Source organism: Dryobates pubescens, chromosome Z (genome assembly GCF_014839835.1).
Source record: "Dryobates pubescens isolate bDryPub1 chromosome Z, bDryPub1.pri, whole genome shotgun sequence".
Taxonomy (NCBI): Eukaryota; Metazoa; Chordata; class Aves; order Piciformes; family Picidae; genus Dryobates; species Dryobates pubescens.
Genome location: NC_071657.1, coordinates 10,452,497 through 10,470,336, shown reverse-complemented (window position 1 = coordinate 10,470,336; position 17,840 = coordinate 10,452,497). Strand labels below are relative to the sequence as shown.

The following is a 17,840-nucleotide window of genomic DNA, read 5'->3' as shown; positions in this document are numbered from 1 at the left end:
AATCACAGATCAGTAGATCATGTTGAGGAGACCCAGAGCCACAGAAGTGGGTTTGTAACTCCTGAGCATTTTAGGAATAGAAAATATGCTCCTAAAAACCAATTTTTTCCCAGTTATGTGACCATGCCTTGCTGTTGACATGAGGAATCACCTGTCAAGTAGCCAAATAGAGATGATTTACAGTAAAAAGCAGCTGGGTTACTTCAGACATCAAGAGGAACCTAAAAATCCTGTTAGAAATTTACCTTCTGAAAGCACCCTGAAAAGTTTGCCAAGTATCTTGTCATTTCTTTCTAAACCGTGGTGGCTACAGGATTCAAGGAATATCTGCATAACAGCCACTCTGCCTAAGCTACAATCCAATAGCAAAGTTACTTTGGTATTTTCTGCTCGGATTTTAACACTTTGGATTCCTCAACTGATTTTTTTTTAATTCTTACTTAGTACCTGCTACTTTCATAGAACCCTACCTTATGCCAAGGGCTGTATTTTTCTGCTAAGAGAGGTTCTTGGCACTGTTTGCTAGCAACTGGGAAGGGATGATCTGCAAAGCACTGTCAAAACATGTGTCTTGCTTGCAATATCACAGAGTCTACTGAGACTGTTGAGAGGAGTAAGTATTAGGGAAAATTATTGCAGAAAACAAAGTGATGAGGTGAGCAAATGATCAGGGTGTAGGTGCAGGAATAGAAAGCAGGATAACCTGCCTTTTGGTGTATTAAGGGAGAGGAACAACAATTTCCCTCCCTTTTTTCACCTAAAAGGGGAAGTAAAAAGGACAAAAGATGTTCTGAGAGGACTGACTGTGTTGTCATGGCACATGTCACAATAATGTTTCAAAACTGCTTTATAATTCATTTGAGGGATTTGCCTAACAAAAGGCTTACAGCACCCCAGCCCTTTGTGGTCTACATCAGAAGTGACATGAAAGCACTCTTTGTAATGACTCATGCTGCATTTCTTGGTTTTGGCTCTGATTATTAATGTGTCCTAAGCTTGCTGGAAATGTTCTGGCCCGGTTCAACAGGTTAGTTAACGTAAATATTGTAATTAAAAAGCAGACTTTGTTAGCTTCTTTGGGAGAGCTCTCACCACAGCTGCACTTCCCTGAATCAATTCTGGTTAGAGGTTGCAGACCAGATTCTGATCTGAGTTTCAGGGGTGAGAAGTCTTAGCCTGGATCTGCTGATGGTAAACACCTGTAGGACTCAGCAGGCTGCACATGCACACATCTTGTCTGACTCCAATTTTTTTTCTCCCTGAGATACTCTGAAATCTGTGATGTATATATGCCCTGTGCCCACTTCTTAATGACTGGGAAACAATGTGGCTCTACTGACCAAAAAGATTCATAAACTGTCAACAAATGAGCATTATCAGAGGGCAGCTGAGACATTGTTCACTTTTAACCACAGGAAAGCTTTTTAGCACAAGTTGAGAACAGATACCAGAAATTGTTTTTCCCCCATTCTTACCCAGGTTTGTCTTGCAGCAGTGTAACACTTTTCTGTCCTGAGGAAATAAATCTCAGACGTGGATGTACCAGGGGATCTGAAAGATTAAGATTTTTACCATAGATGTAAGATCTGCTACCACTAACTGAAGTCACAGTTAATGGTTCCCATTCTCTCACCAGCACATGAGGACTCCGCCTGCCCTGCTTGCTTTTACAATAGCAAAAAGAGAGAACAAGATCCCAGCTTAACTTCCTGCCCCGAGCCTTTCTCTAGACTCATCTGTTGAGTGAAGAATAATCCCCACAGCTACAGACACCGAGTCTCTGCCTGCCCAGATTGATGTATAACAAGTGCACACCTATGAATGATACTGTCTTACTCATTCAGTTTCACAAGAAGAGCCTGGGCATAAATCCAGATAAAGCGTAGCTGTGCCTGAGCTCCTGGATCACTGAGCAGGATGGTGTTGCCATCCACAGTGATTTCTCTAACTCCAGAAATACCCACATCTTCTCCATTGAGAGAGAGAGAGAAAATACATTTCAGAGACCAGTGCTCATAGGCTTGAATCTAATATGGGATATCATTTATACACAAACTTTTTACCTCCCAAACTCTTTAACTTCTATCCTGTTATACCCTCATTGGACATTCAAGTGCTGTGGATCACACAAAGCTTTAAATGGCTTTTGATTTAACTTTCATTGCACAAAGGAAATGTGGTTAGCACCTTGTTCTGCTTTACTCAACACCCAAGCTGTCTGTGTAGACACAGATATCTTTCTAACAAAAATTGTTCAGAATACCTGTTTGAATACTGCAACTTTTGTGAACCTTCCAGGGCCTACAATCTCTTCCTATTTTATTATCAGCTGATATTTGATGGGAAGGCTCTTGAGACTGAAAAATAAAATGGCTAAAAGCTTTGGCTCGTTTCAACAGACTCCAAGCTGTAGCTTGCAGCTTGGCGTGGCTTATCTACAAGTGACTGAAATTTGGCTCTAACAGATGAAGATTTGCATTCTTTCCACTGTGGAGCTCAGGTCTGAAAGTTGTTTCGGTGTACTAAACCACTGTTTGTATTTAATGCTAACAATGAACAAGATCTGAAACACTCAAACCCTAAACTCGTATTTTGCTAACCTAATTAAAGATAGGATGCAATTAACAGTTTAGGATGCGTTTCCTGAGGTTACTTTGTGTTCATAACTACCACTAATGAGAAGGTACTCTCATTACTTATTTGTTCTGTAGTATCATCTTGAAGCCACAATTTTTGATCTTCTGTCAATAGTATGCACACCAGCATGACAAGGATTATACTTCCTCCAGTGATATTTAAGTCTAACATGTTTGTACTTAGCGTACCGCATGATTTTGTAAAGTAGTCCTGGTTTCTCTGGACACATTAGACAATGCAATGCCAGAGAAACAACAATGAAGTCAAAAGCCTGTCCAGTTCAGGCAACATACTGGGCTAGTATGATACAGTCCACTTTAAATTACAGAGTCACAGAATCACAGAATATATCCATTTGGAAGAGACATCAAAGATCATCCAGTCCAACCCTTGACCCAGCACTGAAGTGTCAACATTAAACGATGACCCTAAGTGCCAGGTCCACAGGAGGCTTGAACACACCCAGGAACAGTGACTCCAGCACTACCCTCGGCAGACCATTCCAGTGTTCAATAACCCTTTCAATGAAGAAGTATTTCCTAATATCCAGCCTTTACCTCCCCTGGTGCAGCTTGTAACCATTTCCTCTAGTCCTGTTGCTTGTTATCAAGGAGAAGAGTCTGGCCCCCTCCTTGCTCCAACCTCCTTTCAAGTAGTTTCAGAGAGTGAAGTTGCCCTTCAGCCTCCTCTTCTCCAGACTGAACAACTCCAGCTCCCTCAGATGCTCCTCATAGGCCATATGCTCCAGGCCCTTCACTACTCTTTGCCCTTCTCTGGACACACTCTAGCGCCACAATGTCCTTCCTAGAGTGAGGGCCCCAGAACTGTGAATGCAGCATTCAAGGTGTGGCCTCACCAGTGCTGAGTACAGTGGGATGATCACCTGCCTGTTCCTGCTGTCCACAGTGTTTCTAATACAAGCCTGTGTGCCATTGGTTTTCTTGGCACCTGGGCATACTGCTGACTCATGGTCAGTTGAAATTCCCCACTTTTATGATCAGGTGCTTACTAACAGGTGTGTGAGCCAAGGAACACTGAGGAGTCTGAATGTTAAGTGAGGTTTATAACCACATTTTGGGTTGCACAGGTAAACACTTCATTGTGCCACTGCTGTACTCTTGTTGGTCACTTTTCATTACACTAGATGATACTGCAATAAAAATTACTTGTTCTCTCACAGTGTTAAATCTGACGTCCAGGTTATCCTGTGTTACACCAAATGTATTATCCTGGTGTTTCATACCAAGGTTAGAAGACATCTTGATTTTATTTGAGAGTTAATTTAGAAGAGAAAAGAGAAAACTATAACAATTTTTGTTTGGGGTGGGGATGTTTTTGAGATTTTTCTTCTTGGAACACTGGCCAGTTAATTTCCCCAGCTATGCTAAAAACTTACAAATTTTCATCTTTGCCAAGGACAAATTTTGGTTGTCTTAATGGTTTCCTACATCCCTGCTCACAGTAGTTAGTCAAGCACACAGCCAGAAAGACATGCAGCCTTTCAAATCACAGTCATGTTTCTGAATTTCACTACATTTGTTTGTTCTACTGTGAGCTTTACAACTGCAAAGATCTCTGCAAGATGCTGAATGCCTAAGTGTTATAGTTTGAATATTATGTGGTAAATAATAAGAGTTTTCCAGAGAATTTGAGAGAGTCCAGGGAATGGATAGTCCCAAGGGGCTGGACAGAACATAAGAGATATGTTTATCTCATTTCACTGGTCTGCAGAACTTGATATTGTTTGGAGTATAGCTTGTCTTTCTCTCTCTTGCTTGCTTCTTTCCTCCTGTTTCTGCCTCTGATCTTTCTTGCTTGACTTACTGGTTTTTGCTTGGGTTATGGTAAGGAAAAGTGGTGGGGATGAGAGATAATAATTTATTGCCTGGTAAGTCCTCTGGGCTTTTGTCCAGGGAGGTCTGGGGTACTCTGTACAGGGGGGTCTGGACTAATTGTCCAGAAGGGTGCTGTGCTGTTGTTGAATTTTATATATATATATATATCTTTTGTATATGTTTATTACTCTTTTGTGCGTTTATATTTATTTTGCTTTTGTAAAGAATGATTCCATTTAATGTCCAAATTCTGCGTAGCGTGGTAATGTACTCCATGGGACAAATGCCAAATTGTTGCGTGGTGCAGAACCAAACCAGCACACTAAGTTTCTAATGAAGTGATAAAACCGTGTTGTTTTCAGCTGTCTGTCGCTTCCCGTGTCAGAATGGTGGCGTCTGCGAGCGACCGAACGCCTGCTCGTGTCCAGACGGCTGGATGGGTCGTCTCTGCGAAGAGCGTACGTACATCATCCCTAAGCATGATTTGTAAGGTGTGGAGGTAAGGCAAGTGAGCCTACTGCTGTGAACCCACTGTAAGCCCTATGAGGAGAGGCTGAGGGAGCTGGGGTTGTTCAGCCTGGAGAAGAGGAGGCTCAGGGGAGACCTTATTGCTGTCTACAACTACCTGAAAGGAAGTTGTAGACAGGAAGGGGTTGGTCTCTCCTCCCAGGCAACCAGCACCAGAACAAGAGGACACAGTCTCAAGCTACACCAGGTGAAGTTTAGGTTCAAGGTGAGGAGAAAGTTCTTCACTGAGAGAGTAATTGGCCATTGGAATGGGCTGCCCAGGGAGGTGGTAGAGTCACCATCCCGGGAGGTGTTCGAAAAAGGATTGGATGTGGCACTCGAACCCATGGTTTAGTTGTCAGGAGGTATTAGGTAATAGGTTAGACTTGATCTCTGAGGTCTTTTCAAACCTGGTTGATTCTATGATTCTGTGATTCTAAAAGTTAAAGGCAGAAGAGTCAAAAGCATAGAAATCATTATTTTATTCTGTTTGACAAATGAAGAATAGAATAGAATAGAACAGAACAGAACAGAATAGAATAGAATATCTCTTTATTTATTCTGTCTATCTATCTATCTGTTTTATCTATCTATTTATTCTGTTTGACAAATGAAGAGAGAACAAAAGGGAACAACCACTCAGACAAAGGCCCATTCCCTGACAGATCCAAACCAAAACAAGAACTTTTTTACTGTACATGATTCTGGGTGTCGGAGGTTGAGTGGGTGTTCTTTCACTGTGTTTGAAGAACAGTTTGCTGCAGTTGTCCAAAGACTGTTTCTAATAGCAGTACATGATACTCTGGGGGAAAGAGTAGGAGCTATAAGAGAGGTGAGTGTTCTGCTGGTGGCTGCATTTGTTTCTTGGCTTCTTTTTTTTATCTGTCAGATCAGACTATCAACCTGATCAATTAACATTCTAATAGTGTAATTATATCAAATTTTCCATGTTATGCTTCCAAACCTGTGTATCTCTATCCCACAAATTGTAGGTTGTTTTTTCTTGCTTGGAACTCTGAGTAGTTAGAGAACTGGATCTGTTCTGGTTGAAAAGAGCCAAATCTGACTCTTGGATCTGCCAAAGATTCCCTGGGTCACATTGGTCACATTAGGGATGACAGTTTGTGCCATGCTTCCTGTTTTCTTCATGATGATCTTAGCACAAGTACTTTGGGAGGGCTAACCCTTTCACACTGGTGTAGCTGCTGCATGAGGTGCCTTTTTACTGTCCACATGAGTAGGCATGGGTCTATGTACACAGAAAAGGAAAGTACTTTTGCTGTGTTCATTACTTAATACAGCCCTGGCAATAAAGCTTTAGTGTGTTCAAGAGCACCTGCACCTGAGGTGATGTCTCTGTTCCTGGATCTGAGTATATATGGAGACCTACAAAAAGATGTGGCACCTCCTCCTCTAGTTCAGAGAGGAGTGTGGCTCAAGCGTTTTGCCAGGTAGGTGTCTCACAGCTTAAAATGGTCCTCTGAATCTAGTTCTGCAGCTTTCAAGTCTTTGTGGCCATGGCAGTTCCACATGGCACAAATTTGCTTTAGATACAGAGTGAGATTCAGCAAGTTTCGCCCTTCTGTGTTCATAGAAATTCCATCTATGTGGTGCATTCACACAGCCCCTCTTTTGCTGTCCCTGTGTCTGTCAATAGCACCACAGCCAGACATGAAAACTCACAGTTTCACAGTTTCAGCAGGAGGGGACTGAGCCCTGTATCTGGCAGAATGGTGTTTGGTATTCCACAACTGATTTCCTTACCTTACCATCAGTAATAATATTTAATGCATTCTTCAGGACCAAAGGATAATTTTTATGCTCTCAGTTGCATGAATCTGTCATCCCGGTTCAGACCTTGATTTCCCGTATGAGGAAAATGAAGAGGCAGCTGACTAGCCAGATCACTCTTCATGCAGACACAGGCACTAGCTCCCTAGGGTTTTTTCCTTTACTTTGGCATAGGTAGGAAGGAGAGGGGGAAAGGATTCTCACGATTCATTAGTACCACCTTGATTCGCAACACTGCTTGTCAAGCAAGGTGCACTGGTGAACAGAAGAGATAGGTTTAGTCTGTGGATTTGAGGGCATGTTTTGGAAGTCAAAGGGATATTTGAGTGCTAGCACTGAACACAGATCTGTCAGGATCAGGGCACAGGTGAGGCCATGGAGCTCTAACAGAATTCAGTCACCTTGTAGTTTATAGAACATTTCACAGATAATAAGATTGATTTGTCTCCCTGGGAGAGGCCTGACTACTCCAAAAGCACGTAGAGCACCACTAGGTTAATGATACAGAGAAGTAATTCTTGGTGATATGGGTTAGCCCTGTGAGTTCTGTGAAAGTTCACCTCCTCAGCTTGACTTTTGAAACTGAACTTCTGCTTCAGTCCTCTGCAGCCCCTGTCCAGCCTCCCAGTATAGAAGTCCATTGAAAGTGCCATTGAGTAGTTGTCCTAATTTGAGACCCATCTCAACACCTGCTCTGTTCAGAGTGTGTTCACACATGTACTTCATTCAGTTAGAGTAGAGGAGATGGTAGTTTTGTGAAGGTACTCTAGTCATGTACAGTGTCCACATCAGACAGTTTTGTAGATCTGCTCATGGGAGCAGTATAGTTGATTTGTGCTCAGCCCAGAGGCCATCAGCTGCTTGGTATCTGCTTTGTTTCTTCCCCAAAGCTTCCAGCCACAGGCACCCAAAATGCCATGTATCGAAGCTACCCTTCCATGGGGGACTTGTGGTGTCACCTGTCTCAGCATGTCTTCACTGGCTCAGACTAAGTGTTTTCCTATGGGCAGTGAATAGAGTAACTTGCTGTAGGTGTTACCTTGTGGGACCCCAGGAAATCCACAAGCAATCCAGTTGTTTGTAATTACAGTTATGAACTGGTTTTGTTAGCAACCATCACAGGACCGGGCCATGTCTGTGGATATTACATGTGAGAAACAAGCAAAAGGTCCTCCACATTTCCAGTGAGCAGGGCCTACAGGCATCTGAAGGACTCTAGCAATTGCTCTACTCTGTCCATTTGTTTGCCATCGTTCCTTCTCCTTTCTGGCTGCCATGCCAGCAGTATTTGCTGCTCATGGCTTGTGGGTAGATCCTCCTCAACGCTCCTAATACTGCATGCAAACACTTAGAGGGGCAGTAGAGTTTCTAAATAAATGGAAGCACTTTTCTTGCATACTTTATTCTTTGCTTTCATGGGGGATAATTTTTGTCACTGTTTCTCTTCTGTCTCCTTAGCAATATGCATTCTGCCATGTCTCAATGGAGGTCGCTGTGTGGCTCCCTACCAGTGTGACTGCCCCTCTGGATGGACTGGATCACGCTGTCAGACAGGTAACACTCCTTTTTTTTTCTCTTTTTGTGACTTTTGTATCAGTACCTAGCACAGGTCACTAAGGACTGCAGCACTACTAAGCTTCTCTCATGAAAACTCAAGCCTGCAATAATATTCCTGGAGGATTTGCTGTTCCCAGCTGCAAACTATTTTCAGAGTAGTCCCTGATGACTCTTCAAAATACACAGAAAAGGAAGGACAGGCAGCATTCACAAGAGCACTGCCTCTAGAGGAGAGATGGTTTCAAACTAGGCTGTCCATTTTAAGAAAAGTTAGAATTTAATTTTCATCTTAATTTCATTTTCAGCATATGTAAGCCACCCTTAACCTCACAAAGAAGCTGCACATACTTCAAAGCTTTTTCTCACAGCTGTCTGTCTTGGGAGATTCCCGCTTACTGCCCAAATTCTGAGCAAGGCAAGAGGGGCTGAGCAAATCAAGGATTTGTTTAAGGATGGTTGAGTTTAACGGGTACAAGGTACACACATAAGATAACCATGTCCATGGTACATGGATATATTACTTTAGGTATCATCTAAGTTCTCTGGTCAAGTTTAACATGTGCAGCATTTTACTGGAACTCTGACTTGAACCTCACCAAGGCTGAAGGGTATGCAGCACACCAAAATAGTGAAGGGTGATGAGTCTAGGTTCCAGACCTGTCTCTGGCAAGTCAGCTTGTGTCAGGTGAGGCCAATTTGTAATTACAGATAATACTGGAGCACAAGTTTGGGGTATACGGTTCCACATCAAGACTAAACCAATCCCAATTTTTGAAAGGCTTATTATTGTGGAAACAACCAGTAAAACCCATACCAAATGAGGAGTCATTGGAACATCTTAATCATTATTAAATCTGAATCACTAATAAATGTTAACTATTTTAAAGATTTATTTTACAGTTTGCTCACTGTATTGCTGTTGCCTAGGTGCACCATAACTGATTGTTAGCAGGGCCTTAACATGAAAACTTGGTTCTGCTTTCCTGCAAGACTTTGGGGTGGCTGATAGGGTGAACTGGAGGAGGAATTTGTGCTTTTGTTAATGAATGTTCATATTATTTGTCCAGCTGATAGGAATAGTGAGTCTGGGGGATAAGCTGTGAGATACATTGCAAACCTAACCTTGGAAACTCAAATTCCATTTTAACTCAGAACTATTGCCTTTGGAAGGGACACTTGCCTAGCATGTTGTGGATCATTTCCTCTCATGTATCATCAACCTTGCAGCTACAACAGCACAGGTGATTGAGGAGGATAGATTACTTTTCACTTTTGGGCCAGCAATTCAAATCTATTCAGACTTACTTTGCTTTGTGGTAGCTGAAGAAAATATTCTAGTGAGCAACTGCACCTTTGCCAAAATTCATTCACAGAAGTTTGCAATCACTGCTTATGGAGTTACTAAACCAAAGAGCAAAGTGAAATGAAAAATATTTGTATTAACTGCTGTTTCACAGGAATAATTGTGTGCATAGAGTGAGAGCTAAAGATGTCTTGCTCATGCTTTGTTCCAGAATCAAAAGCCATTCTTAACATGACAAGCTTGGTGCACTTGGTGTCTACTTGGTGGTAGAGTCGCCATCACTGGAGGTTTTCAGGAGAAGACTTGATGGGGTGCTTGGTGCCGTGGGTTAGTTGTTTGGGTGGTGTTGGATTGGTTGATGGGTTGGACGCGATGATCTTGAAGGTCTCTTCCAACCTGGTTTATTCTATTTATTCTATGTATTCTATGTATTACACAGGGAACATCCATCTCTGTGACCTTCTGCCATTGTTTGTTGGTGTTTGGTCCAGAGGAATCAGACTAGTGAATTTCCATCTCCTTGAACCTTCCTCTGATTACTCACTTCCATTTACTGTGATTCCATTTCAATCAGTGTTTCCTGATGCATATTCTTTGCAAAGAAAACACCTAGCATTTGTCATCACTGGTGCCTTTAGGTCTATCCTCTAAATATGTCATTAGTTCCTTAAAAGGTTCCACTTCTTTCACCTTTACTGCAATAAATATCTCTGCATTTGAAGGACCCCATTAAGCGAGTCTCCAGATCTGTTCTGTAAATTGTATGGAGCTTTATCTTGCAGTCTCAGAATTGACAGGAAGACTCTATAGAAGCTTTGACTTCTGTCTGATTACTTGATATCCTTGGGTTAGGCTGTCACACTGTGCTGGTTTGAGACAGGCAGATCCTCTCTTGCCCCTGTGAGGAACAAAAGAATGACACCCACACAAATGGACTGCAAAAGTGATGGAAAACTTAAATGGAAAAGCAGCAAGTGTTATATAGAAACTATAAAGCATAGTGACAGAAGAATCCCAAAGCATACAAGGTCCCCTATAGCACACCCAAAGGCCTCCCAACCTTCCCTTCTCACCACCTGAGGGTATACCCAAAACTCCCAGGGCTCTTTCTTCCCCCACTCTAGGCTAGTCTCAGGCTGGCCAAGTCTGAGACTGCCTTCCCCCTTCTCCTCCTGGCATTAGGCCTAGCCAGGCCTACATGGCCTTGAGATACTCCCCCGCCATTACCCGATAGGGAGCATCTCCCACGGGAGCAGAGAGAGAAGTAAGGGGAAGAGAATTGCTTTGCAGATGGATTTATAGGGAGCAGGATTTATGGGTATGAAATGCACTGCTTCCTGTGTCCACCTTATTGGGCTGGACACTCTGGACACAGAAGGTGTAGCTTATGTGGCAGGAATAGGAGGCACCCAGTCTGAACTGCCACAGACTCAAAAACAGTTGCAGTGTTTCACAGCTGGTCCAGAATGACCCGATCAGGCAGGGTAATGTTTGCTCTCTAATCCAAAAGCACTGTACCACCTAGTCACACCTTTTTGTTGCTGTCCACTGTCTTTCAGGAACTCTGCTTCCTTTCTTTGTCTCCATAGAAGTGCCATTGTGTGGAGTCCTATTCCTTGCATGCTGATGATCTGCAAACGGCTTTCTGACCTTTAACTTTCTGTGGTTTTGCTGCTTCTTTCTATACCTTTTTTTTTTTATTTTGGCCATCACATTCCTTTCAAATAAACACCCACATTTTTTTCCTAGAAATAAGACCTATTATTCTCTTACTGATCTTCTGACTCTTATCTTCTGGTTCCTCCTTGTTTTCCACCTGCATTCTTTTGCCATTTCTTTTCCTTTTCCTTTTTTTTCCTTTCCCTTTCTCCTTCCTTTCCCTTTCTCCTTCCTTTCCCTTTCTCCTTCCCTTTCCCTTTCTCCTTTCCTTTCCCTTTCTCCTTTCCTTCCCCTTTCTCTTCCCTTCCCTTTTAATTTTTTTTTTACTTTTTTTCCCATCAATGTGGGGCAAGAACACCACAATTTTCAAGACAACTTAATCTAGTCTCTGTTTCATACAGCTGGCAGCAAAACTAGTCCCTGCAGCAGGTAGCAAAAGTATAGAGTCCAATCTCACTCAGCCCATATGTGCTCTTAAGAGTGGCCTTTCCAGAGCAAACCATCCTTTATAGCAGACCCACAGCTGATGTCCACAGAATGACAGAATGTTAGGGGTTGGAAGGGACCTCAAAAGATCATCCAGTCCAACCCCCCTGCCAAAGCAGGATCACCTAGACCAGATCACAGAGAATGCATCCAGGCAGGTTTTGAATATCTCCAGAGAGGGATACTCCACAACCCCCCTGGGCAGCCTGTTCTTAAGAGAATAAAGCAGATTTTTGGTGCTCTGCTCCTTCATCAGCTTGTTGTGGGTGTGCTCATTAATGCAACTCTGTGTGTGTGTGTGTTTGTATGCAGCTGTTTGCCAGTTGCCCTGCTTAAATGGTGGGAAGTGCATACGACCCAATCGGTGCTATTGTCCCTCATCATGGACTGGACATGACTGCTCTAGGTAAGTGTTGCTGAGCACTTTCCCATGGCTAGGCTGAATCACACCCTGCTGAATGGTAGATCTGAGGAATGTGCAATTAACTGTGCACGCTTTGAACATCTCTAGATCCTGTAGGTCAGTGGTCATTGGATGGCTCATGATTTATGGGCAATCTGGAGAGACCTTGGAGAGTACTTTGCAAAATGATTGCCAGACTTCTAGGACATGCAGGAAGTGATACATTTGCATGTAAGCAGACAGGCCAACCTGAAAGGTTTAGCTTTCTTGCTTTCTTTTTCCATGTGGTTTTTTTTATGGTGTAAATGGAAATGTTTGTTGTGATGTAATACAGACTATTTTAAGGACCATTGGGTGGCCTACTGTGTACAACTGTTCATTTTGAACTGTGTACACTTTGGCTGGGTCCAGGTTCAAGACCAGGGTCTTGCAACAGATGCCATATATCATAGGTGCTCTTAAACCAGCGTTGAGTGGTGTCATCAGAATTTAGCACAATGCCTCTTAGACCTGGTTCACCTGTGTTCTCTTCTAAGCAGTTTTACCACTGGATGTGTTTTGATTTGCTGATACATGTCTAAAGGGGCCAACAGCAGACCAGGTTTTCAAATCAGTGAGACCCATCACCCTGAGAAGCATATTTACAAGTCATAATTACAGCCTTGCTTTTTGAAATCAACTTGTGAAGCTTGGATGTTTGTCTGTGAGGGCAGTCTGATCAGGAGGTTCTTTGGAAAGGTCTTTTGTTTCATGCTGCCACTAAGAGCCATTTACAACCCTGAAGAGGGAAGGCAGGAGGAATGGTAATGGTAATGATGTTGTTGTGGTCAGGAATCAGGTATAACAACAAAACCTGCAACATGAGCTCTCCTGCTCCTTGCATGGAGTATTAATAAGGGCCATGAAACACATGCTGGCAAAAATGCTTGTACCTCAACTCACACAGACTCCTGGAGAGCTGAATAAGTAACAGCTGAGTATTAATATTTTTCTCTGAGATACAGACAATGCCTGTGACATTGTGTATTTTTTCTGTTCTTCTTTCTGGACAGGTAGTGACAGACATTCCTCCCTATTTATCCTAAAGCTACAGAAAAGATGCTTGTTGAAGAAGTTACATTGTCCAAAATGAATAGTTTTCACTTGTCAGCTGTGATTATATATGCCCAAGTGAAGCAGCTCTACTGTAATGCCACAAACAGTATTCAGCTTTAGAATGCACAGTTATGGGCTCCCCAGTTAAAGGACAAAGAACTGGCTGAGGGGGTACAGCAAAGGGCTACAAAGGGTACAAAAACACCTTATGAAGAAAGGCTGAGGGACTTCAGGCTTTTTAGCCTGGAGAGGAGAAGACTGAGAGGGAATGTTATCAGTGCTTAAAACTCATAGAACGGTTTGGGTTGGAAAGGACTTCCAGAGGTCATCTAGTGACCCACAGTGAGCAGGGACATCCTCTACTAGATCAGGTTGTTCAGAGTCTTGTTGAGCCTAACCTTGAATACTTCCAGGGACAGGGCCTCAACTACTTCCCTGGGCAGCCTGTTCCAGTGTTCCACCACCCTCACAGTGCAGAACTTGTTCATGACATCCAGTCTAAATCTCCTCTTCTCTAATTTCAAACCATTGCCCCTTGTCCTATCACTACAGGCCTTTGCAAAGAGTCCCTCTCCAGCCTTCTTGTAGGCCTCCTCCAGATACTGGGAAGCAGCTATTAAGTCTCCCCAGAGCCTTCCTTTCTCCAGGCTGAACAACCCCACCTCCCTCAACCTGTTCTCATAGGACAGGTGTTCCACATCCCAAATAATTTTTGTGGCACTCCCCTGGACCCACTCATCAGATCCATGTCCTTCCTGTATTGAGGGCTTCAGAGCTGTAGACAGTACTCCAGGTGAGGTCTCACCAGAGCAGAGCAAAGTAGCAGAACCACTTCTCTCCATCTCCTGGCCACACTTCTTTTGATGCAGCTCAAGATGCAATTTGCATTCTGGGCTGCAAGTGCACTGTGTCTGCTCATGTTTAGCTTCTCATCTACCAGCACCCCCAATGGGATGCTCTCCATTTCATCATCCCCCAACCTGTACTGATAGCAAGGATTGCCCTGACCTATGTGCAGGACCTTGCCCTTTGCCTTACTGAACCTCCTCTGCCCACCTCTCCAGCCTGCCCAGGTCCCTCTGGATGACATCCTGTCCTTCAGTCTTAGCAACTGCACCACTCAGCTTGGTATCATCTGCAGACTTGCTGAGGGTGCACTCAATTTCTCTACATCATTGATGAAGATGTTGAACAACACTGGTCCCAGTATGGACTCATGAGGGACACCATTTGTCACCCATCTCCATCTGGACATCAAGCCACTGACCACTACACTTTGGATGCAACCATTCAACCAATTCCTTATTCACTGAACAGTCCACCCATCAAATCCATATCTCTCCAGCTTAGTAAGCAAGTGTAGTGGGGCACTGTGTCAGAGGCTTTATGAAAGTCCAGATAGGAGACATCTGTTGGTCTCCCCTTGTGCACTGATGTAGGTTCATCATTGTAGAAAGCCACAAGGTTGGTCAGGCAGGACCTGACCATGCTGGCTGTCTCGAGTCACAGTATATCACAGTATCACAGTATAACCAAGGTTGGAAGAGACCCCAAGGATCATCAAGTCCAACCTGTCCCAACAGACCCCACAACTAGACCATGGCACCAAGTGCCACATCCAATCTCCCCTTGAACACCTCCAGGGACGGTGACTCCACCACCTCCCTGGGCAGCACATTCCAATGACGAATGACTTGCTCAGTGAAGAACTTTTTCCTCACCTCGAGTCTAAACCTCCCCTGGCACAGCTTGAGACTCTGTCCCCTTGTTCTGGTGCTGGTTGCCTGGGAGTCACCTTGCTGTCCTCTGTGGGTTCCATGTTTAAATACTTAAAGGGTGGGTGTCAGAAGGATGAGGCCAGTCTTTTGTCAGTGGTGCCCAGGGACAGGACAAGAGGTAATGGGCACAAACTGAAACATAGGAAATACAGTCTAACCTTGAGGAGGAACTTCTTTGCTTTGTGTGTGGTGGAACACTGGAACAGGCTGCCTAGAGAACTGGTGGAGTCTCCATCTCTGGAATCATTCAAAGCCTGCCCAGACAGAGTCCTGTGCAACCTGTTTCAGATCAGCCTGCTCTGACAGGAGGATTGCACTGGATGATCTCCAGAGGTGCCTTCCAACCTCTACCATTCCCTGATTCTGTGATTTCTGTTTAGAACATGAAGCAGAGAAGCCCAAATCCAGTGGATTTAGTTGCTGAAAATTACAGAGCATATCCTTGGGGCCAAGCAAAATTTTAGGCCATTACCAGACTGGACTTTTCTTGGTTTGTTGGGGTTCTTCTTGTCCAAGTCTACCACACAGTGCAGCACTGTGAAGTCTGAGAAAATGTGGATCATTAGCCCTATCAGCTTTTGGTCTAGCAGCTCATTGAGAGGCTGTTCCCCACACAGAGCTGGGGGAGTGAAGTGGACAAAAATAAGCACTAAGATATGTTTTGTACTTTGTTAAGCCTTGGCCTCAGCTGCTGCTGGCATTTCTCAGAGTATGATAACTGTGCTGAGGACTCAAAAACAAGCAAAGCTTTTCTGTTGCAGGTTGACTAAGTGTGATTTATAAGAGGAAGCTGAAAGGGCCAAAAGCTTCTATCAGCATCCAGGGCAAGATGAGCTCCAAACCACTCTGCGATGAGTCATGGCTTAAATTAAATGCCAGATATCTCTATTCCCCAGCTTCCCCTATCAACAAGCTGTCTTGAGCTGGGGTACTCTAACCCCTTAGTATACTTTCAAATACCATCTTCTTGTGCCTCTCTGTTGATCTTATTTGGTATGTTCAGTACAGCAGTGATTGTACTTTGGTTGTTATTTTGGTTTTGGTTTTGTTTTGATGCAGGAAACGGAAGGCTGGATATTACCCCTTTTAACATTGGAGCAGCAGTTCTACATTCAGATATCTTTCTTCAGCCTAGGCACCAGGGCTTGGAATCTAATGCATTGCAAATCAAATCCATGGCTTTCCTCCCCCTCTCAGCTCCCTTGTTTTGTATTTTATTTTGTGATACATTTTTACTATACCTTTCCATTGTTAAAGAAATCCTCTGTATTTTTCATTTACAAAATATATTTACAGATATATGCTGCTACACACACACACACACACACCCCATACACACATACAAATGTAAAGATGCCTACTGTCCACCAAAGAAGTGGTTGTGTAAAGTGAAGTCCCTCCCATTTCTTATATGCAGTGAGATAATTAAACCATACTACACTGCCAGTGTGGCAGTTCTGCTTAACACCTGCCAAAGCATCCTGCTGTCCAGCAACTCAACAGTGAAGAGTGGTTATACAAGGCTAACTGAGTCACTGAAATGTGCATTGGGCCTGTTTCTGAATTCATGTTGATCTAGATTAGGAGTACATCTGATAAAGTCCCTGTCATAACCACAGTTTCTAGTGGGCATAAGAGGATTCTGTAATGTATATTATGTGACATTAACATCATCGTAGAGTGGCTTAATGGATGGCATCAGCATGAATGTGACTTGAGATTTTGTGATAACATTGTCAAAAATGCACAAGAGATTTCGAGAGGGCATCATGTCAGTCAGAGAGAGGTGGGCCATGTCGAGCCAACACAAGCCTTTGAGGCTTTTTGCTTGAGAGGCATTTCAGGTGTAGCTGTAAACCTGGATAATCCAGGAGCCAGCAGTGGAAAGCAGGCAGCGCACTGAAACCTGGCACTTCACACTTGTGATGGGACTGGCCACCTGCCTGAAAGCACCATCCCTTTCCTCTGTTTGGATCCCAAACCCAGCTGCCCCTAGGATGGAGAGAGAAGGCACCAGAGAGAAGGCACCAGTTAACATTCCTAGGTCAAACTTTTCTTTACAGAAAGGTTTTATTTATGTGATGCAGAACCCTCAGAGAGCTAGAAAAGGCCTCTGGTGGTACAAACACAGGCAGAAATGCTTGGCTGAGTGAGAAGTACTGAGAGTACACAGGCTGTCAGGTTTCTCTTTCTCAAGGTGGTGACCCTACTGCATCTGAGGATAACACACACCTGAGTGCCACCATTAAGTCATCCTCTAATGAATTGAGATGCTAAGATTTCCTGTGGTCAGGCAGGGTGATGGAATTACATGGTGGAAGTCACAGGCATTTTTTTGAGGTCAAACATTTGGTAATTATTGTCAGCTGGCAAAAAGTCTGATCTATGAAAGAAGATGTTTAGAGTGAGAACCTGACAGTCAGTGGTCAGAAGCTCCATTTTTCCCAGTGATAATAGACAAGGATGGCTTGCAGTCAGCACTGGGAAAGAAGGAGAAATGAATTTTACCTTCTGTAGCATTCCTGCATCTTACCCTCTGAATTAAGGTTGTGTACAACCTGCCCCACCCCTCCTCCCTTTATAGATTTTCCTTCCTTTTATGAGTGCATGAACTTGGGCACAGGAAAGTGATACGACACCAAAACGAGCTCACAGTTACAGTAAGAAGGCACAAGTCAATTCTGACACATACCTGATGGCTGTTAGCCCAAGACCAGAAATGGAGAAGAAAGAAAAAAGAAAAAGAAAAAAAGAAAAAAGGAAAAAAAAAAAAGAAAAAAAAAATAAAA

The 17,840-nt window shown here is 43.4% G+C and overlaps 1 protein-coding gene across 1 annotated transcript in view; it reads left to right on the top strand.

Moving 5' to 3' along the window:
• The window catches only part of SVEP1 (sushi, von Willebrand factor type A, EGF and pentraxin domain containing 1), a 143,258-nt gene extending 126,470 nt beyond the window's left edge, over positions 1-16,788 (top strand). Inside the window, exons 47-50 of the mRNA XM_054178135.1 lie at positions 4,835-4,930; positions 8,229-8,324; positions 12,088-12,181; positions 16,111-16,788. Coding sequence (XP_054034110.1) covers positions 4,835-4,930; positions 8,229-8,324; positions 12,088-12,181; positions 16,111-16,141 — 317 coding nt within the window. The 3' untranslated portion in view covers positions 16,142-16,788. The remainder of the gene's footprint in view (positions 1-4,834; positions 4,931-8,228; positions 8,325-12,087; positions 12,182-16,110) is intronic.
• Positions 16,789-17,840: the final 1,052 nt, after the last annotated feature.